Genomic DNA, 21,617 nt, shown 5'->3' with positions numbered 1-21,617 from the left:
GGCCAAGCCGCTCCCGCCCCTTCCGCCCGCTTCCGGCGCGGGGCGCGGGCCGGGGCGGCGGGCGGCGCGGGCGGGTTTGAACCGCGGCGCGGCCCCGTCTCCGCCACCCCCGGCCCCGCCATGGACTTCTCGGAGCTGTTCAAGCTCTCCGGGCTGCTCGGCAAATTCTCTCCCGACGGAAAGTGCCTGGTGAGAAGGAGCCGCCGCCTGCGGCGGGGAAGGGGGGGTGGGGGTGTGGTGTGTAACCGGCGCCGCTCCCGCCCGCGGCGGCTGCGCGGCCTGAGGGGACCGTTGGGCGAAGCGGCAGCGCGGGGACCCTGGGCTCAGGCCTGGCCATCGCCAGGCACCGGCTTCGTGTGTGATACAGCACGGGGACGTCGGGGAACCCCCTCCGGGGCAGGGCAGGGACCCCCCCCCGGCCCGGGACAGGGCCCCCCCCCCGGCCTTCAGGCCGCCCGAACCGGGCGCTGGAGAAACGGCGGTAGCAAAAACTTCTCTGTGTATGCGGGCCGGCTTGCTTGCCAAGAGGCTTTTAGTCAAGAAGGGTCTCTGTAACGGAGACCTGGTTAAGGTTAATCGATTAAAATAATAGTTATGAGGCAAAGAATAATTTTTTTTTAAAAAAGCAGAACTAGTTAACCGGGATGAATGAGGATTCTTTGTATTAATATAACACACTCCTCCTCCTTCCCTCCCGGTTTAGCTATTTTTGCTGTAGTTTGCAGCAGAGCACAGCACATGTTAAGCCTTTCTGAAATTAAAGCCCCCACTGGCACAGCACTGGGTCCCGGGGAGGGGGACACGGGGGGATGACACACGGGGGGACGGTCGTGGTCCTGGGCCGGGGTCGGTGCCCAGCTCAGCTCTGGGTTTGCTCCTGTCTAGGCATCGGGGGTGCAGTACCGGCTGGTGGTCCGGGATGCCAGCACCCTCCAGATCCTGCAGCTCTACACTTGCCTGGATCAGATCCAGTACATCGAGTGGTCCTCTGATTCCCTCTTCATTTTATGTGCCATGTACAAGCGCGGGATCGTTCAGGTGAGGAGGAAGCGGGACAGAGTGTGTTTCCTGCTGGGGACGTGTGGGTGCTGTGAGTGAGAGCTGCTTAACGGCACCCCGTCAGCGCTTTTGCTAAAGTAACCGACGCTGCCGTTGATGACGCACGGTTGGAGGATAACCCAGTAGGCCAGTATTTTTAAAGCCACAACAAACATCATCATTTGGAAAAAAAAAGAAATAAAATAAAATCCCCACCACGTATAGAATAAAAACATTTATCAAAACAAATCAAAGCTGGAGATTGTCTTAGCAATTTCTTAGTTCAATAGGAAGAAAATACATGCAAACTTGTTAAATGGGCTAAAACTATTTTTTTTCAAGTGTTGTTCAGAATATTTGTCACAGAAAAAAAAGCCCAACAGCAACAACCCACCTTACTTTACAATTCGTGTTAACACACCGAGGTGTGGGGCTTACTTTTGTAGTGGGATCCAGCGCCAGTCCTTCATGGCCACAGGGTTTCAGAGGTCCCCTGACCCCTCGGGTACGCGGTGCAGGAAGCTGTTCTCAGCCGTAGCGCACTCCCTGAGCAGAGGTTTGATGAGCTGTTCTCTTGGTGTCTGTTTGGTTCCTTCCCCGCCCCAGGTCTGGTCCCTGGAGCAGCCGGACTGGCACTGCAAGATAGACGAGGGCTCGGCGGGGTTGGTGGCTTCATGCTGGAGTCCGGATGGTCGTCACATTCTCAATACAACCGAGTTCCATGTAAGTGTGAAGTCATGATTACTCTCCACGGTATCAGATGTTGCTGTCTGCCCTTTGCCTCTTAAAATAACCTAAAGCTCTTAAAGCTGTAGTGGTGTTAAGAATGCGGATACAGTTCTCGTAGATTCTTATATGTGATCTAGATTAATTCCAGTTTAGAGGTTAGTTCTTCTGTTAACATTTTTTTTTTCTTCTTGTCTCTGATGATAAGATAGAAAATGGACACTTAGCTTTGAAGGTAAAAATTACGTGAGAGAAGCATAGAGATAACTGGCATGCATTGGAGCAATTTTCAAAATCAAATGTATTGTTTGTAGCTCAGGCAAGGCTCAGGATTTCTAGCAAAAAAACCCATAAACATTTAAGAGTGGCTGTGGAATTAATAAATGTGATCTTAGGTTTATTGACTTGAGATAAGATTTAAATCCAGATCCTGGAAATCGTTGTTTGATTTTACACGTAGGAGTCAGACTGCTGTTGATAGAACCACTTGCAAAATTAGGACGCCTGTAAGTGCTGGTTGATTGAGAGCCATATTCTGGGATCCACACTAAGGTAGAATCCAAATCAGTTTGTGGGTGCTGGACACTGGACTTGTTGGGAGGCTTGTGGGAGTCTGACTCACCACCTTTACAGTCTGTGGATTAGAGCTGATGGTTCATGTTATTCAGTACAAGGAGAAATGGTCAGAAAATAGCCAAGAACTACACACAAGACTTTTTTCTCTTTGCTGTATTCAATCTTTTCAAAACTGTAAAGGATTTTAGATGACAGGTTATTGTGTCACAACCCTCACTAGCACTGAGTTCAAATATTACGCTGCAAGATTTCTCCTTTGTGGGTGGTGTGGGTGGTGTGTGTTTGTGTTTTTTTTTTTTGTTTTTTTTTTTTTTGTGCAAATCCCAATGTCAGTGGAATATAGACGGGGGACTTTGTCATCTGTGTTAGTGCAGATGCTGGTGCTCTCAAGGGAACCTGTGGAGAGAGGTGCATACAGCTATGGTGCGCTTCCTGATGCACACGTGCTCCGGCAAGGATGTTTCGTGCTGACAGGGGTTTTTAGGCTGCCTGGGATAGAGATCTGGCTGTAAAGCAGTGTTTTTCCATTCCCCTGCCCCTTTAGATAGTGGGTTTGGAGGAGTGACGAATTTAGGCCTTAGTTTTCCCAGGAATGAATCACCCGGATGGTATTAAAATTAAAAAAAAAGGGTCCAGAGTTTCTCCCCGAAGTCGGTGGCGATGTGGGCGCTGGTCAGGCAGCAGCGCCGTAACCCAAAGGGAGGGCTGGGGCTCTGGGCTCCCAGCGAATCTCTCGTGGCACGTGCGTGTGGGGGTGGACTAGCAAGTATTTATTGCCTCCCAACAGAACTTGGTTTGACCTTAGAGGATTTCATTAAGCCTTTGCCAAGTTGGCATCTGTGTTGGGATAAGTTTTCTTTCCAGCTGTAAACAGGTTGCTAAATTAGCTTTTGTCAGACAGCTGCCGGGGCTGTGCCGCTGTCTGAGTTGTGTTTACCCTCGCTCTGCTAAATCCATAGTCTGGTGGGACAGACGTGAGTAGCGCTCGAGACACAAACTGTCAGGATACTTAATATCGGTGTATTATGTGTGTTATCAAACTCGGCGGTTGCTTGGAGGGCTCAGGGCTTCCCCGTCGACTGCTGCGGCTTGGCTTTGGGAGCCTGACATTTTCAAACAGCACCAACTAATTACTCATACTTGTAATTCTTCAGGTCATCATGGGAGCTTCACTGTAAGCTCACAAATAACTTTCTTATTTCTAGAATTTTTTTTCAAGGATATGGTTGTGTTAATTTATTTCTAGCAATCCATACTTACTAGTGCCTTAGAAAAATTACTCATCAGCTAACTTGCAGTCACGTTCTTTTTGTGGTCAGCGTTATAGTGAATATTGTGAGTTTTGATGTGACTGGTGTGCAGCTCCTGACTGGAGGGGAGTGCAGCAGGATTCTGACACACCTTTCCAAAGTCCATTTTGACTGAGTTCAGGCTTTTGAGATGGGCAGCAATGCTCCATATGCAGTTAATGTCAACATAGCTCTGCAACTGCCATCATTTTATTGGAGATGAGTCTGTAATAACGTGTGGGTTTTGGGGTCCCAGAATTGTTACACAGTGCACAGTAACATTCAATGGCACAGGTACCTGTCTAAATCTTTACACAGTTACTGCAATAAACAGCATGACGTGTGAGACAACTGAATGGTACTGGCTTACTGGAGGAAGTATATAAAGACTCCATCATTTCACATGATAGTGGATGGTTTTCCACAATATTGGATTATTGACAGATGCAGAGGAATTTACTGTGCTTAATTACAAAGATGTGTGTAGTTCCTTGCCCCAGAATTTTGAAAGCATCTGTGTCCTGTATGTTAGATTGTGTTCTGTGTGGAGGGGTCGTTCTGTCAGCGTCTAAGGTGGAAAGTCCTGCTGAGATGTAGAAAAGACGTAGACTTGTGCCTTAAACTCTTATTTTGTAGCGGGTGCTCACTCTCTCCCTCGGGTGCTGAAATCCACTCCGTGGGGTGGTTCTGTGTGTCTGCAGTGTGTAACACAGCAAAGCCCATTTCTAGAAAATTCCAAATTATCGGTTTGTCCCATGGAAGGTGTCCCCCCAGGTGTCTCTCCTCTTAGAGTGCCATCGTTCCACCTGAATTCATGGGCACAGGTAGGGCTTAAACAAGAGCTGCAGATAGAAGATACGGAGAAATCGAATGGATCCTCTGCTTCCTCCTGACTCCTGTGTTTTGAGATAAATAGTTTGAAGATGAGCAGCGTTGTTCTTGAGTGTTTCTTTAAGAGCCATACTTACAAACTACATATATTGTATTTTCTCTACTTCCATTTTAGGTACTGAAGCATTAAGAAGCTTCTTTCGTACTACAGCAGCAGGGAAAAAAGCGTGTGTTTCTGTGTATATTGGCGCTAATCCTTAGTAACTGTAAATGGCTACATTGGTTGAAAAATGCTTTCTGTCGAGGAATGTGCTCCGAATAATCTTCTGAAATCCGGTGCTGACAGACACTGCTATGTAAGGGGGCCTTGTGACCCAGTCAAGTCTGGGACAAAAGTTGACAGTCATTTGAGATGCAAGGTTGTTTAAAAGTGTGTTTTTATCTATTGAAAATCACCAGTCCTACACCTGCCTGTAGCTGTCAGCGTGGGGACGTAGGCCTGAACCCGGCACTGCAGACTGTTTATCACGTTACCATCTAAATACTTTTTATTTCTCAGCTGTTTTTAGGCTATTTTAAAAATGCTTCTGCTTTTGGTTTGGTTTTCCACTGCAAAACAACAGCTGAAAACTCCTCAGACACCATTATCTTTGGGATTTGAGTTTGACACCTCCACTTAATCGAGTCATCTGCTCTAAAGAGAAAGTCCCCTCGAAAGGAGCAGTAAAGAAGTGCTCGCTGCAGATTTAATTGACCACAATCTGTCCTCCTGCTGTAAAAGCCATCATCCCTTCCCCACAAAGTCACCGGGAAAAGCAAATAAGAGCAGGGCAATTTGTTGTAATTTTTGAAGTGTTTTGTTTTCTTTTTCTCACCCTCTGTGCATCTTATGTTTCTGCCTGTCATCTCTGCAAGCTGTGAAATCTTTCTCTGGTTTATATTGGCAGCTTGGGCCAGATTGTGGAGCAATGTTTCAGTTGGGAGTAAGAAGGTTCCCCCCTTTTTGTCACAATTTAATTCTAAACATATTGTTAATCCATGTAAGATAGGTTAGAGGTCCATATGTTAAGCACATAAACATTTTTATGAGCTGAGAAAGTTACATTAAGCGTACACAAATAGAACAACTGGAAAGAATTCTAATTTTGGGACTCAAAATGGCTTGCTTTTACATGTTTCTAACACTGGACCAGAACTTCAGATTTTGTGTTGCGTGACCTGGGTGAGAGGTTGCAGTGAATCGGGGCAGAGCAGATCTGGGGTCTCGGATCTGTTGTGGGGGGCTGCCCTCACTGCGCACAGCCCCCTCGGAGAGAGTGCCTGCAGTCGAGCAGAGGAACTTGATAGTTGTTATGGGTCTGTTGTGACTGCTTTAGGTCAAATCTGAAGCTGAAGTGCTTTGGTTATGAAAGAATTGGAGGCAGCCAGTATAATAATAGGTCTTTGAAAGGTGTATTTTTGTGAGGTTTATGTAAACGGGGTAAACATCCTCTCCCGGGGGTGTGCTGGTTGTGTTCCATAGTCCCTCCCCAGCCGCAATGGCATTATTGCCATTTCTGTTGTATGTGCTAGAAATGATGTGTGGGGAGGTCCATGGGGCAATACAGCACTACCCCAACAATGTCAGTGTTCAGTGGCACTGAAACTTTCGGTGGCAGTGCAGCACATGCTCAGCTGTTAAGAACAAGATGACAAGAATGAACAGGGAAAACATGATTAGTGTCTTCTCTGGGGAGTTACAGAACTCGACCCTTTTAGAGAAGGTTCTGTCAGGGCTGTACCCGAGGCTGAAGCAGAGATGGATGCAGAAAGAGTTTTCAAAACCAAGGTGTAGATGCCTTTTCTCTTCTGCAGTGGAGCCAGAGGTGGCAGTAGGAGCTCTGCCCCTGATGATTTCCCTTGCCAGAGATTTCCCTTTTCACATGTGAGCCTTGTTGTGAGGCTCTGAGCCAGCCCGTGTGGTCCAGCAGAGCAGCGCGTTTGGTGCGTCAGGCCAGGTGAGTGGATGGTGAGGCCAAGGAGCAGCACAAATGTAAACTCGGATGCCTTTGTCAGGAAAAATTCTGCTCCAGACCTTAGCATGTGAGGCGTGCAGCTGCTAAGCTGGTATTAAGTGGCTGTAGAATGTGTGTTGTGTGTTTTGGGGCAAGAGAGGAATAGCAGCAAGTTCATTTAACGCTGCAATTAATAGGAGGCAGCAGCATATCCCTAGTGCAGTTGCTGGAGAGGAATGTGAGTAGGCATTGTGTTGGTATTTTTAAAGTAAATCTTGCCCGAGGAGCAGGCTAACAATGCTGTGTTCTGGTGTGTCCGGAAGTGAGCAGTTGCAGTGATAAAACTTGATTAATGTTATTCATCTAGTGGAGTCCTCTAGGACCTGCTAAACTTAAAGGTGGTACAATAGATGTCTGGCTGTAATTTAATACCTGTGAAATAAAGGAAGAGGATAATAAAGGCTTTATTAAATAGTGGTCTGATACTTTTTCTAACTTTGGATAGAAGCAGAGTGGGATCTGATCTGGTTGTGCTCTTTCCTGTAATAAGTTAAAAAAAAAAAATTTGATTTCTTTGTTGTCTCTTCAAATTTCAAACTTTTCTTCTGTATATAAAAAGCAGTAGGGGGAAGAACTAATGCTGATCTTTTGCCTTGGGGCCCCACATATCTCTGGAGGGAGGCAGTGTTCATTAGGGTTCTGTAACTTGGTTTGGACACCATGACAATTCCTTGAATCGTGTTTTCTGGCAAAAATAGTGATGCGAGCAATGAAAAACCCTCCACATTCTGTTGCAGCGTCCAGTCCATAGTGTTGGCAGGTAGAACACATACGTGGGATGCTGCTGCCTTGGGGTCCTGTGTCACCACGGAATGGTACCGGGGAAGGGAAACGTGCGTTGAGGACAAAAGTGCAAAAAAGCAGAGCAGAAACTTCCTCCCAAGGCTGGGGTTTGGTCTGCACCTGGTGCAGGAGGATGAGGAGATGGTAGAGCTGAAATGTTACATATATAATCAATCGGAACTAATTTTGTGCAGTAGTTGTGAGAAAGGTAGCTTTATGACTGTGCTGCTTTATTGCGAAAATAGTTTTACGTGTGTCTCTTCTAGAAATCTCTTGGTGCAATAAAATGTAGGAAAACACATGAGAAAAATTTACTCTGGAAACATTCCGCACTCCAGCTATAAATGCAAAGGTTCACATGACACTCTGATTAATGCCCATATGTCTGGGGTGGCTGCCGTTGCTAAGGGAGAGTAAGTATTTGTTTTTAATTGAATAATCTGCGGATGGCAACGCAGAGCTTCCAGAATGCGGGCTGTGACCTTGGAGAGCTGTGGAGAGGCTTGTTTTGCAGCTGACGGCCTTCCCCACAGTTTTTGTGTTTTATGGATGCACAAGCCTCCAGAAATACCGCAAATGGGATGGTTAATGCCTTGCTTTGCATAGCGTATTCTGGCTCTTTTTCTTTCAGTAATTGTGTAATGTTGCCTTCTCCTGGGTGGCTGAGGAGCGAAAAGCAAGATGCAAATTAGCTTGTCAAAGCTGAGCGTGTCTAAAAGTTGAAAAATAGAGCTAAATTTTCATGCTTAGCCTTGTCCCAAGAGATACCATGGGCTCAAGCTGCTGTAACCTCTCATCCATTCATAAATGCAAGAAACTTCTCATCTCTCTTCCAGATTCTGTGATGAAACTGTGTTTTTCCAACTGTGTACAATCCATCGGCAGTTATGTAGGAAGACTCGTGCCAATATCAGTGCCTTTAATGGTGATGAAGAGCTTTTCCCCGTATTGCTGTGCTTGTAGTGTTAATTCGGAATACGCAGCCTTGCGAACTGAAGGCAGTTGGGAGAGAATTCCTCGTAGTTACTTCTCAGGGCTTTGTGTTTGAGCTACGTGGAATAGCTGCAGAGTTTAATTAGCCACAGAAGGTGTATTGATCTACTCTGTTGTTGAATTAGGTTTATGGGTTTCTATTTACTTAAATTTTTTTGTCTACAAAGGATAAACAAGTAATTTCCTTGTCTCTTTCTCTTTGACAGCTGCGGATAACTGTGTGGTCCTTGTGTACAAAGTCTGTGTCTTACATCAAGTATCCCAAAGCTTGTCAGCAGGGTAAGCATCACAGATCTAATGCAGGAATGGGATTTTTTTTAATATGGCAAAAAGGGAAAACTGAATTTGGTGTGTAATGATGAAACACGTGTTTCGGAGCAGGCTCTGCACCCTTTCTGCTGAGGGTATCACTCCCCTCGGGGATACGTGTCCCGGGTGACCCCTGGGTGGTCACGTTCTCCTCAAATGAAGGATTTAATCTGATCCATGTGCCTGGTCTTCAGATGTGCATCTCTGTTGTGTTTGCCTCCCAAGGGTCCTTTAAGACATTTAATTGAGCTGGATGCATCAGTGATGAAAAACACTAATCCAAAGTGGCTTCTATCATCTTTTACACATGAAAAGATCGGAGAGGGAAGCCCATGGCAGGGCTGTCCAGCCACTGGGCTGGGGTTAGCAGTTTCCAGCCTGGGGCTTGTGTATAGTAATAGCCTGTATAGGACAAAGACAATTATGTATTGCAGGTGAAATGAGAGTGGCTGGGGACCAGTGCCGGAAGTTGGGGAGTTCCAGTGCCTGCATAACTTCTCCCTTTAGCTAGACTAAACGAACTGGTGGTTTGAAATCCGTGGGGTTTGTATAATAACGCTCTGTCAGTAATCAAAGCTGGCTTTCTGCAGCGTGCTGAAGTTCTGCAATAGCCGGGAAGCTGCGTCCTTAGCAATAGCATATTCAGAGTTCACGAATTGCCAACACAAGCAAATTAGTAAAACCATGCATTGCTTTGATTAGCGTGATCTGCTGTGAAGATATTTTTCCTTTTCTTTTTACTTCTCCTTTGAATTGGGAATAACGGCTTTTCATTGAAGAATCGTCAGCTATTCTGTCTTGTTTTCTCTCTTTTTTTTAATTGCCCTTCTCTCGTCAGCAGGGATAGCCTTCACTAGGGATGGCCGCTATATGGCAGTGGCAGAAAGACGGGACTGCAAGGACTTCGTTAGCATCTTTGTGTGCAGTGACTGGCAGCTGCTGAGGGTAAGATGTGTCCTTGCCTGCCGCTGCTCTGGGCAGACGAAAGCATGTGTTCCAGCTGCTCTGGGCTCCCTCACTGGTTCTGGACTGGCCAGTGCTTTTCCTCTCTAGCACTGGCTCCTTCACTGGCCTGTGGGTGCGCTTCCCTAGGGGTGTCCTCTTCAGGAGGCCGGTATATACTAGATGTGCATAAAGAGTTTCTGGTGGAACGCAAAAGTCCACCTTTAAATTCTTCCATGAGTTTATTTACAATAAACTGTGCTGCATTAATAATAATGAAAATATATAAATAAGTATATAAAGTAAATATATAAAGTAAATAAAGTGATCACTTGGAATGTATAATATAAATTGTTGTATTTTCTGTTCAACAACGAGACTGGTCTGGGAAGGATGCACACTAGCATGCCTTAGAGGAGCGGATAGATGTGAGAAATTAAAACCCATTAAGAACTAGTCTGTATGTAGTGTCACCCCGGTTCAGGAATTCTGAGTCTCAGCAGAAGCCGATAGCAAAATTTGGGAAATGCCACTAAATGCTTGACATGTTCCCAGGCTCTTCCCTAATCATCCTGTACCGGCCTTTCTGAGGCAAGGAATCAGGCTAGCTAAATATCTTGACTCATTCAGTGTAACTGCTTTTATTTTCTTATGAGATACTGTTCAGTTTAAGGTAGAGCAACTTTTTGCTTTTTCTGTGAAGGGAAACCAAAGAAGCAGTGAATGCACGACACTGTTGTAAAAGAAAATATTTCTGTTTCTACACTAATGTGCAAAAGGCTCTTGCACTTCTGGTAGCACTTAAAAGGATAAAGCTGAGGACTATGTTAGGTCAGATGCAACAGCGTTTGTTAGTATAATATTTCAAATGGTTTTGTTTTTTCTCTTTTGGGGGCAGCATTTTGACACGGAAACACAAGATCTGTTTGGGATTGACTGGGCTCCCAATGGCTGCGTTCTGGCTGTGTGGGATACGTGTCTGGAGGTAGGAGGAAGCAGCAGATGATTTTCTTGGAGAGTTCAAGGTGGCTTGTAGCCGCCATGTATAAAGCAGTAACTAAAATAGATAGTCTTATAATTTTTTTTTCCTTTCAAACATAAAAAAAGCTGAACTCAAACCATTTTAAATATTTCACTTGTATTGGTAATGGATGTCCTTACTAGTGTATGTCAAACACTTGTGATGTAAATTTAAAGACAAAAACCAAACAGTCCTGGGAATGGGCAGGGCTATACAGCCCTGAGCAGATGGCTTGGTGGCTTCGGGTGCCGAAGGAGCATGAGCTTTTCCATCAAGGCATATGGAATATGGAACAATACAATATTGTTAGTCTTTAGAATTAATCTATTTATGTTTCAGTATAAAATATTGCTGTACTCCCTCGATGGCAGGCTGCTATCCACGTACCGGGCTTATGAATGGTCACTAGGCATAAAATCCATCACCTGGAGTCCCAGCAGTCAGTTTTTGGCAATTGGCAGCTATGATGAAAAGGTAAGAAATAAAAAAAGATGTTTATTAGATGAAAGAGAGAAAATAAACCTCTCTTTTATCTACAAGCCATTCGTAGAACTTTCCCATAGCAGTTCTGTCTTGCCATGCTTTCTTGCACTAGGTGCGTATCTTGAACCATGTAACTTGGAAGAAGATCACAGAGTTTGAGCATCCAGCAACCGTTGCTAATAAAAGGACTGTAAGTATGGATCCAGAACCCTTTGAATCAGTGCTTTGATGCTGCTATTTGTATCTGAAGGGTGCCAGTAAATCCATTTCATTTGGGAGACCTTGCTTTTTCCCCTCCTAATATGTACATAGGGCTTGGGAAATTGCATGAAAAATTGGGAATGTGAGAAAAATAGAGGAATCCTTTCAAGTTCGATGGAATATGTACCTGTGATCCTTGTTTCTTTGTAGATTGTGTATAAAGAAGTGGAGAAATCCCCATCTGTTGAAACAGAGAGACTTTCTTTCCCTCCAACGAGAGCATTGGCTAGTTCTCTCTTCAGTACACAAAGTAAATGTAAGCCACAGTTTACTAAAATGAGACACTTGAGTTTGCCACATGAAGTCTTTCTGTAGATCAACATTATAGGTGCACTCTGCCTTGTTGATATCGGGATGGGTCCCTTGGGTGCTCTGCTCAAGCCTCCCGAGTGAACTGAAGAGCTCCAAGGGCAGTAAGACCCCGCGGGAGGGGATGCTCTCTGCGGGGTGGCTGGGAGGCAGGTTAAAGATACTGTAGAAAATGAACCGTAATCACTTGGGTGTAAAAACAGCGGCCAGATCTCAGTCCTGGGGTGCCTGCAAAAGTTGTCTTAACATTCTGTGGATGCTTTTTCTGATTTCTTCAATCCATGCAATGTTATTTCATGACTTAGTTTAACTGTTGCAGATAATTGCACTAGTTCATCTGATTCTAGCAATTAAGAATCTTATCATAGTGTGTGGCAGTTCCAATAGTTAAAAAGAAAAAATAATCAGAAGCTGTTACAGTCTTGCTGTCTGTTATAGTAATTAATCCCGTGGGTATGAGGTCACGTAAAAAAGCAGAGCATGAAAAAGGCCATTTGGTTTTGTCTTGAGAAGCTGCAGTCATAGCAGTGATTTAAACCTCCTCCAGCCAATGGGCTGTGAAATATTAAAGAGATGGCAGACAATGTATGATTTTTATTATTTTTTTTACAGTCTCATTGTTTGTGGGACTGCAAATCACCTTGGGGTTTGCATTGGTGTTTTAAATACTAGTTAAAAGGTAGTGGAAAACTTGATCTTTCCTTTTTTTCATAATTTAATCTCCAGCCTTTCAGTTTTTGTAGAAGGGCAAGAATAGTAAGCTGTTCATGTGAAGATGCAGTATCTTAAAACAATTGAAGTTTTTCATTGGAATGCATTGGAGAAGAGTAAAATATGGTCGTATCACTTCAGAGATGAGGGGTTTTTAACAGCTGGAATTTAAAATTTTTTTGTCCATTCAGGTTTACTTAGTAAAGTACTTTTATTTCAAATTCCAGATGACATTGCCCAGGTGCCAGTTTCTTTACAATACGTCAAGCCCGTCGCTGACAGGGCAAATCCCAAAATGGGAATTGGGATGCTGGCGTTCAGTCCAGATAACTGTTTCCTGGCAACCAAGAATGGTGAGTCCCTCCTGCTCTGTGTTACAGGGGAAAGCTGCTCCTTCTGCAGTGTTTCATGTACTCCTTCTGTGTGTTTTCATGAGAAACGAGGACAGGAGCTGGGCAGTTATTTTGCACTTTAACAGGGTCCTGACTCCCCCCAAAAATCAGCTCTCCTTTGTGCAAACGTGTCACTACAGAGGAGATCCAGCCTGTGTCTAGCGTATGTGTAGTAGTGTGAGCTGCCAGAACTGCTTATTAGTGCCTTAATTTGGACTTGGCTCTGTATTTAATGAAAATAATACACTTTTTATATTTCTTCCAATATACACTATATATACACTATAATACAGTGAGCTCACTGTATTAGGAAATGAAATAAACAAATCCTTCCTGCTCCAATCACAGCAAGTGTCTCTTGAAAGGCAGAATTCATAATTTTTCACAACCTGTATTAGTGGGGTTTTGATTTCCTCAAATGGTTGAAGTCATGGAATTCGCCTTTAATCTTTCCCTTCGATGGTCCTGGAGGGCTGGTTATGTCTGGATGCAACAGCTGGGCTTCAGAGGCAAAAGCCATCAGCCGAAGCGTGATTATGAGTAATTTGATAAAAGCCAGTGAAGGGCTGGGAAACAAACTCAGTCACTTTTATCCTTTTTTTTTTTTTCCCAATTTTCTCACAGTGCAATTGCAGGTACCGCTGTGAACACTCCAGTGGGGTTAGACCCGTGGTGCACCGCAATGGTTTGTGGTGTTAGACTTCAATTAATGCCCATTTCTTTAAAATACAGTGTGATCTTTTTATCCTTCAGGTATTTATACAATTTCCTCTTCCTTTTCGGACAGATAACATTCCTAACGCTGTCTGGATCTGGGATGTTCAGAAGCTGAAGCTGTCTGTGGTCTTGGAGCAGCTCTGTGGGATCCAGTGCTTCCAGTGGGATCCCCGGCAGCCCCGACTTGCCGTGTGTACTGGGAACAGCAAAGTCTACCTGTGGTCCCCTGCCGGCTGCGTGGCGGTGCAGGTCCCAGGGGAGGGTAAGGCTGCTGCAATGGCTTTTTCATTACAAATTATTTTTCCATGTGTAAGTCGGTGTGAGCATTATCATGGAAATGGCTCCGATGGGTTCTTGGAGGTTTTTAAATACAGATATTTCTATCTTCAAGAAAGGAGTTTGTAATGAGACATAGCAGACATGATAAAATATATCAAGGATGGAGCACAGGAGCTAACAGTGATTTAAGTTCCTTTAATCATACAGTATGTTAGAATTCTTTCTCGAGATTTGTAGTCATATCAGTTTATTTATATAGAAACTGTAGTTTTGCAGGATGCCAAGTGTTGAAATAGACTCTGAAACATCTGTAATGTTTTTGGGTATTCTGAAAACAACTGAACTACAACAGAATGCCAGTGGGGAAAAATGTGCATGGTAAATGTGAAGTGAAAAGATAAAACCTAGATGAACCTCAGCTCTTGACAGACTCTGATCTGTCCCTGCAGGCGACTTCCCGATCGTGTCTCTCTCCTGGAGTTCCAGCGGAGACTCCCTGGCGCTGCTGAGTAAGGACAACTTCTGTGTGTGTTACTTAGAAAGAGAAGAGGTAAAATAACAATAATCTGCATAAAAAATGCTCACAAGTCTGAGGAAAAATGAGGGAAGGGGTCAAGCCCTGTTACCTGATCTGAAGCTTTTATATTTATGAGTTATTTATTTGAAGGAGCGTCCCCAAACTCCAGTGTGTAAAGTTCTGTGGTTGCGTTTGAATGAAGTGACTGTTTAGAGGCAACTGAAGTGCAGAGAATGAAGCCTGGATTTCAAGGAAACTTTAGTATTGATGTAGTTCAGCTTCCTCTTGAACTCTGTCAACTACGAAACCTTCTTTTCTAAAACTGTAGCTGTGTGTATATAATGTATAGCTATTATTTAAATTTTATAATTTCCAATAAATATTTTGATAGCTACAAACTTGGTATGACTCAACTCTAAACCTGCACTTCTCTGCTCTGAAGTCTGTTTCTGTATTATCAGGTGTGATTATGGAGCTATCTATCCCGGCACAACCTGGGCAGCAGCCTCTGCCTTCTTCAGAGGAAGGGAGCCCAGTCTTCAGGAATTTATTGGATTGGGGTTTTTTTTTTTGCCATTTAATTTCCCAGCCTCGGTCTGAAGAAAGAAAAAACTGAGTTGAAATTTAACTTTTCCATAAGATTATTGAGAATTCAGTGGCTCTCTTAGGAAATGCCCTGGGGGGGACGAGCAGCTCGTGCATTCCGTCACGACCTCAGCTTAGCACGGGTTTCACGAACACACGGCTACTAAAGCTCCAAACCCACCGCTGCAGCACAGCAGTTACACAGCGTTTCAGTTGGGCAAATAAGTGCTCTGATAAAGTGGCCTGTAGAGAAGGTCACGCACAATGGAACAGCTTGTCAGCGTGGCCTCAGGAGCAATCCCAGCTGTAGCCTCTCTTGTGCTGCTCTGAATTTCATTACTGGACATTGGAACGAGGTTAAGCGCAAGAAAGTATAAATCAGGAGAGACGTCCAGTGCTTAAAGTCTTATCTGTCTCCAATAAAAAGTCCTGCGCTGCTGCTGCCTCTAATTAGCGTAAATTTAAGAAAAATTGCTAAGAATATAAATCTGATCAAAATACAACTGCTTTTCAGTTTTATAAATAATGGCTTTGAAGGCAAACGTTGTTTGTGAGGCTTTAGGCAATATCCTCTCAAAAGAGTCTTTATTCTCTGGCTGCAGCACAGAAACACACATAAGAAACTAGGAAGTTAGTTCTCAGAGGGAGGTATTTTTACAAAAAGCTCATAAACGCATACTCAGCCATATACTTCAGTTTACAAAGCACTAGTTGAGGGTTGCAGCGTCTGTGCAGACCCCACAGAACAGCGTTAATGAAACCAGCTGCCTCCTTTGCTAAAGAACGATGGATGCAGCTTTCACAATTTTTAACAGGCATTAATCAAAATGCTAAGGTTACTGTAATTGTAACAGCGGCACCGTTAAACACCACGGATCGGTCCCAAGCACAGCACGCGATTAGACACCATACACAGGGACACAACTAACGCGGCACGGCCGTGCTGCTGCACTTGGATGTTTGTGTGGAGTGCTGGTAGCAGATACCGGTCACGCGTCATTAACAGGGAAGAACAGTTAGAAATGGCAAATACCGCCGCTCCCTAGCCCTGGAAGAACCAGGAGGAACTGAAAATTAGATACAGAACGCAAGAATGACACTACCTTGTGTCTGCTTCGGATTGACCTGACCTGGGCAGAACAACCAAGGCATCCCATCAACTGTCAGATCTGGAGCCACCCCCTGCCTTCCCCCTCACCCTTCCCTCGGGTATCCAGGATTCTGTCGCCCCCCAGGAGACCAGGATCAAACCGCTTTCTCTTGAAAAGATTGAACACAACGAGCTTTAAAACCCAATTTTGCCTCTGGTCATGGAGTAGCCAAGCTTGGCCTCGTTGTTGATGAAGGACATGAGTCCCAGGTAGGTCTCGATGAGAAGGGGACGCTCCAGCACCAGCACACCGTTAGCCCGTCCTGGCACCGGACACTCCTTATGGGCTTTCTTCACAGCCTGGATCAGCTGAGTTTTAAAGTTTTCCAACTGCAAGGGAAAAAAAAATCACCTTGATGTTTTCCCATTGTTTTAAAAATTGCCAGGCAAACAGCTGCTGGGGTTGAGTCGTACAGGATTAACGGTGAAGCTGTTGTCATTGTGGATCTCAGGATCTCACATGCCGTGGTAAGCTTCACGTTCTGACGTTTAACCTTAATGGTACAGATCATTCATCCCAGGGCACTATTTGCACGTAAGTTAAACACACGGGCTGGACGTGCCAAGACTTACCAGTGAGTAATATTGTTCATTTCTGACTGTAGCTCTCCTGCCCTTATCACTTGTGTCTTGAACTTAAATTACCAGAGTGTTCTGTTTTTAAGGAAACCTTCAGAGGAAAGCAGCTATTGCAAGAAAAACTGAGCGCCACCCAAGGGAAGGTTTACAGTTCACAATTAAACTATTTGTTTAATTAGCTGGCAGTCCTAGATGAAAGGTCAGGCATCGGCCTGTCGGGTAAGAGTAGGAATAGCACCAATTTCCGTTTTCTTTTGGGTTTTACAGGACTCTGCACTTGTGGAAGCGTCAGCTTCCTTGTCCAAACCATTTAGGGGTAGGTGGCAGAAACGGAGCTGTGCTGCCCTGCACGTCAGGATTTGGAGAACGGGGAAACGCGGCGCACAGCTGGGAGTTCTGGCTCTGATTTCACTACTCTGTCTTCCCCAAATAACCTCAGAGGTCCCCAGCCCGTGAGATGAACAAGGCGTCTGGAGCAGGAGCGGTGACGCCCTTACCAGGCAGAGGGACGCATTCTTCTCGTTGGCGTCTGCCATGGGGTGCTCGGTGAAGGTGACGTAGGGGATGTTGGTGGACCACGGGTTCCATCTGTTGATGAAGGAGGCGCGGCTCTGCTTGTCCCACTGAATCCGAATGCCAGTGCCTTCTCGCCTGGTGTTGGGGACAGCAGAGTTAGGATGGTGAGGCTTCCGAGGCCTTGAGGCACGTTTGGTTAGAAACGTACAGTCTGAAATGACCTGCTTAGAACCAGGAGCTGAAACATAAGCTTGACAGTAAAGTAGGTAGAAGAATTCAGCCCCTGGAATATGCGAAGGGACATTCTTTTAAGCTGAGAATAAAGAGATTAAGCTCGTTAGACATCAAGGACACAAGCCCTGAACTGTGTTGCCTGTGACAGCCTGCGTTTATGTACGAGCTGATGTTTACACGGGGCTTTACTACGTTTCTAGTGATGCTGGGGTGCTGCTGCTGCACTACCCAGTGGGGATGGGCTTCTGCTCCCAAATCTGCTCCTCTTACCTGGGAAATCCTTCAGCAACTCACTTCTAAGGTAACTGCTAGTTGTTCCAGCAGAACAGCAGCTGCTCTGGGCTGGTCTGATGAGGCTTCCTAATTGTTCACAAACTCACATGAGCAAAAGGAAGAACCCTCACACTTGGCCAACGCTCAGTGACAAAGGGTGACAGCTCCAACTATTTATGACACCAATACAAGAATCGGGAGAACATTACAGTATTACCGTGTCCACTTACTTGTTCAGGGATTTAGGTGGGAACTCGAACTCCCCAATGGAGATGGTGTCCACGGCGCTGAGGGCGATCCTGGTGACGTGCTGGCACTGCAGGCTGATGAAGTTGTACTTGCAGATCAGGAGGGACCAGTCCGTGATGAGAACCAGACGCTCCTTCTCGTTGTTCCAGTGATCGATCCTGGGAAGAGACCACCACTGAGCTCCAGCGGGTTTGGTTGCTGGCCAGAAACGCATGACGGCTCGGTGGATGGAGGAGTCGCTCAGGAGAACCAATCTCAAGTCTTAGTAATGTCTTAGTATTTTCTATTTCGGCCTTTGCTTTCAATGGGCAAGGCTGGGAAGAGGCTGAATGTCCCGACACAGGAAAATACTACGAAAATCAGAGTAAGTCTGAAGATCTTGAGGGCTCGTGCTATCTCCTGTTATTTGAGACCAAATGCTACTTCGTGGGGTAGACGGGACTCCAACAGCTCTTCCAGTAAGTGTTGAATCCCGTGCTGTGAGCCTGTTCCCACATTTGCTAAATTATTAATTGTGTTTGTGCGCGTTCAGAGGAGAGAGTTTTGTTTAACTGTGGCCTGACACAGTATTTTCCTCCATAAGAACAGTCTGTACATTCAGAAACTGATCGTTTTCTTCCAATTTCATGAATAAAAGCTCTTACCTTTCCCCAAGCGTTTTGCCAGACCAGCTGTACCACTGTTGCATCCTTAGGGCAGCCTAAGAGCAGGCGTATTTTCACTCTAGGGGTAACGAGCTCAGCTTTTAAACTAGCACCTTGGAGATCTGCTACAGCCTATTTTTGGTGTAACTGATTTAATTGCCTTTCATTATGAAAATTTAAAGTTGTGCGTTGTTCCACCAGGAAGGCTGATGAGACCAAAGCCATCCTCGCCCTTGAAGGTAAGTGCCCAGAGTGGGACCGGGCAACGGGCTGGAGCGTTTCCCCCGTCATGAACCTTTCTCTGCCCATTTCACTTGCCCCTGCCCGCCTTCTGCTGGCCCCGGGGAGTGCTCGGGGCTGGTGGATCTGGCCAAAGCTTGCTCTGAAGGAGGAGGAGGAAACTCACCTCCTGTCCCCTGGTCCAGACATGTGGCACGATGGGAGCCGACAACTTACACGTTGGTGAATTATATATAGGGCTAATGGTCTGTAACTCGGTGATGGAGTTTAACAGCTACGTTAGTGGGTTTTAGGGTGAATTCTGTATCGCACTGGGTTTTGTAACGAGATAAATCACGAGTTAATGTTACACGGAAATAACGATATGACACAGCCCCCCCCCCAGCCACGTCAAAGCTTCTCCCCATTGTGCAAGCGCCAATATTTACTGTATTTTTATCCAAACACAGTGCGGAAGTGCGGGTTTGGAACTGCCAGGTGAGTGATGGGGGGGAGGGCCAAGCCTGTCCCGGGGGGTGTCGCGGTGTCCCCCCAACCCCCCCCCGCCCCCAGCCCCACTTACTCAGCGAGCAGCCAGACGCTCCGCACCTCCCCGTCCTCCCCGGGCATCACCACGGCGCGGATCTCGCTCACCGCCTGCTCGATGCTGCCGGGCTGGAGGGGGGCAAGGCAGAGCTCAGGGGGTGCGGGGGGGGGGGGCACACACACACACGATGCCGCCCCCCCCCCCTTCTCCTCCCCTTTTCCTCCCCTTTTCCAGCCCCGGGGCCGTACCCGGAACACGAAGTACTCCCGCAGCCGCCCTGCGCGCCCGGCGCTCCGCACCCTCACCGGCCGCAGCCGCTGCGGGGGCGACACGGGCGGCGCCGCCCCCCCGGCCGCCAGCACCGCCGGGACACCCCCGGCATCATCATCATCATCATCATCCTTCGCCAGCACCGCTGGGGCCCCCCCTTCCTCCTCCTCCTCCTCCTCCCGCAGCTGCAGCATCGCGGCGGGGCCCGCACGGGCTCTCACCGCCGCCTTCCGGGGCGGAGCGGGACGCGGAGGTCTCGTCGGCGGGGGCCCGCCCCTCTCCGCACCCCCCCGCCCCGCTCCGCCCCTCTCCGCACCCCCCCGCCCCGTTCTGCCACTTCTCTTCCCCCCCCCCCCCCCTTCCGCGTCCCTCCGCCCCTCTCCGCGCACCCCCGGCCCCTTCCGCATCCTCCCGCCCCTCTCCGCACCCCCCCGCCCCGTTCTGCCACTTCTCTTCCCCCCCCTCCCTCTTCCCCGTCCCCCCGCACCGCTCCGCGCCTTCTCCGCACCTCCCCGCCCCGTTCCGCATCCTCCCGCCCCTCTCCACACCGTCCCCCCCGCCCCGTTCCGCGCCCCTCCGCGCCGGCGGGGGGCGCTGCAGGAGCTCATGGCAGGCGCTCGGGTGGGTTTTGGCGCAGGGGTGAGCCGTGCGCCGGGCTGGGGTTTGTGATGAGAGACGCGGTGAGTTCCTGTTACCCAAATATTATCAATATTGTGCAGAAACAGCGAAACAGCCACCTCGCGCCAAGGCTCCCCCCTCCCTTGCTCCAGCTCTGATCGTTACAATAACTTTTATCCCAAAGCGTGGGTTTGGGACAGGGAGCTGAGCGCTGGGGGGGGGGGGGGGGGGCCGGGCCTGGCCGAGCGTCCCGGCTGCTGCCGAGCCCGATCCTGATGTTTATATTTTCCAGGGTCTTTTTTTCAGCTTCCCGTAGAAGCGGAGAAGGAGCCCCGACGGAGGGAGGGAATGGGCAGCGGGACGTCCCGTGCCACCGATGCCACGCTGGGTGTAGAAGTGGGGGTACCCGGGGTGCGGGTACTCGCCATCGGTGCCCGTTCACCGATTTACTGGCCGGTGAGAGTGACTTGTATATTCTTTTACCATAGTTACTATTTTTATTATTACTGCTATTTTCCTTTGCTGATATCACGGAATCAGGGGATTGTCAGAGTTGGAAGGGACCTCTAGAGATCCTCTAGTCCAACTCCCCTGCCGAAGCAGGGTTGCCCAGAGCACATCACTCAGGGCTGCATCCAGGTGGGTCTTGAAGATCTCCAGAGAAGGGGACTCCACACCCTCCCCGGGCAGCCTGTTCCAGGGCTCTGGCACCCTCACCGGAAAGAAGTTTCTCCTTATATTTAAATGGAACTTCCCATGTTCCGGCTTGTGCCTGTTGCCCCTCGTCCTGTCACTGGGAACCACTGAAAAGAGTCCGGCTCCATCCTCCCTCAACCCACCCTTTAGGTACTTGTAAGCATTGATAAGGTCTCCCCTCAGCCTTCTCTTCTCCAGGCTAAAGAGCCCCAGCTCTCTCAGCCTTTCCTCATCAGGGAGATGCTCCAATCCCTCCATCATCTTAAGAAGTTGCCCTACGCTGGACTCTCTCCAGTAGTTCCCTGTCCCTCTTGAACTGGGGAGCCCAGAACTGGACGCAGTATTCCAGTTGTGACCTCACCAGTGCAGAGCGGAGGGGGAGAATGACTTCCCTCCACCTACTGGCCACACTCTTCCCTATGCAGCCCAGGATACCATTGGCCCTCTTGGCAACAAGGGCACATTGCTGGCTCATGGATAGTTTATTATCCACCAGGACTCCCAGATCCTTCTCAGTAGTGCTTTCTAGAAGATCCACCCCTAACCTATATTGGTGCCTGGGGTTCTTCCTCCCCAGGTGCAGGACCCTACACTTGCCCTTGTTGAAGCTCATTAGGTTCTTCTCTGCCCATAATATTGTTCTATTAAACTGTCTATGTCTCAGTCCACGGGGTTTTTTCCCCCTTTTCCTTTCCCCTCCTTATTATACCACCCGGTGGCAGTTTCCAGATGGGATATGGCAGGGGACGCGCAGGAAGGTGACGGAGCAACGCAGAACCAGGGCAGAACTGCGAGGTCAGAGCCCG

The 21,617-nt window shown here is 47.3% G+C and overlaps 2 protein-coding genes across 3 annotated transcripts; one reads left to right on the top strand and one right to left on the bottom strand.

Annotated features, from left to right (window-relative positions):
* The first annotated feature begins 120 nt into the window (after positions 1-120).
* On the top strand, positions 121-14,626 carry WRAP73 (WD repeat containing, antisense to TP73). Its single transcript, XM_074161565.1, has 12 exons — positions 121-189; positions 886-1,038; positions 1,645-1,761; positions 8,497-8,569; positions 9,441-9,544; positions 10,440-10,526; positions 10,902-11,036; positions 11,158-11,235; positions 11,457-11,562; positions 12,554-12,679; positions 13,506-13,697; positions 14,164-14,626. Exons 1-12 carry the CDS (start codon positions 121-123, stop codon positions 14,271-14,273), a joined length of 1,350 nt encoding a protein of 449 aa, XP_074017666.1. The 3' UTR covers positions 14,274-14,626.
* Positions 13,895-19,728, bottom strand: TPRG1L (tumor protein p63 regulated 1 like). Of its 2 annotated transcripts, none has more exons than XM_074161567.1 (5): positions 19,533-19,728; positions 19,264-19,355; positions 17,799-17,975; positions 17,043-17,196; positions 13,895-16,296 (listed from the first exon to the last, which is right to left on the bottom strand). In XM_074161567.1, the coding sequence occupies exons 1-5, from the start codon at positions 19,689-19,691 to the stop codon at positions 16,102-16,104; spliced, it is 777 nt and encodes a 258-aa protein (XP_074017668.1). In that variant the 5' UTR covers positions 19,692-19,728; the 3' UTR covers positions 13,895-16,101. The 2 variants fall into 2 exon arrangements, with proteins under 2 accessions (XP_074017668.1, XP_074017667.1); XM_074161566.1 differs by having other exon boundaries at positions 13,901-16,296; positions 19,476-19,726.
* Between the last annotated feature and the right edge of the window lie 1,889 nt (positions 19,729-21,617).

The sequence above is a fragment of the Numenius arquata genome, chromosome 20 (genome assembly GCF_964106895.1).
Source record: "Numenius arquata chromosome 20, bNumArq3.hap1.1, whole genome shotgun sequence".
Taxonomy (NCBI): Eukaryota; Metazoa; Chordata; class Aves; order Charadriiformes; family Scolopacidae; genus Numenius; species Numenius arquata.
This window is presented reverse-complemented; position numbering and strand designations above follow the sequence as displayed.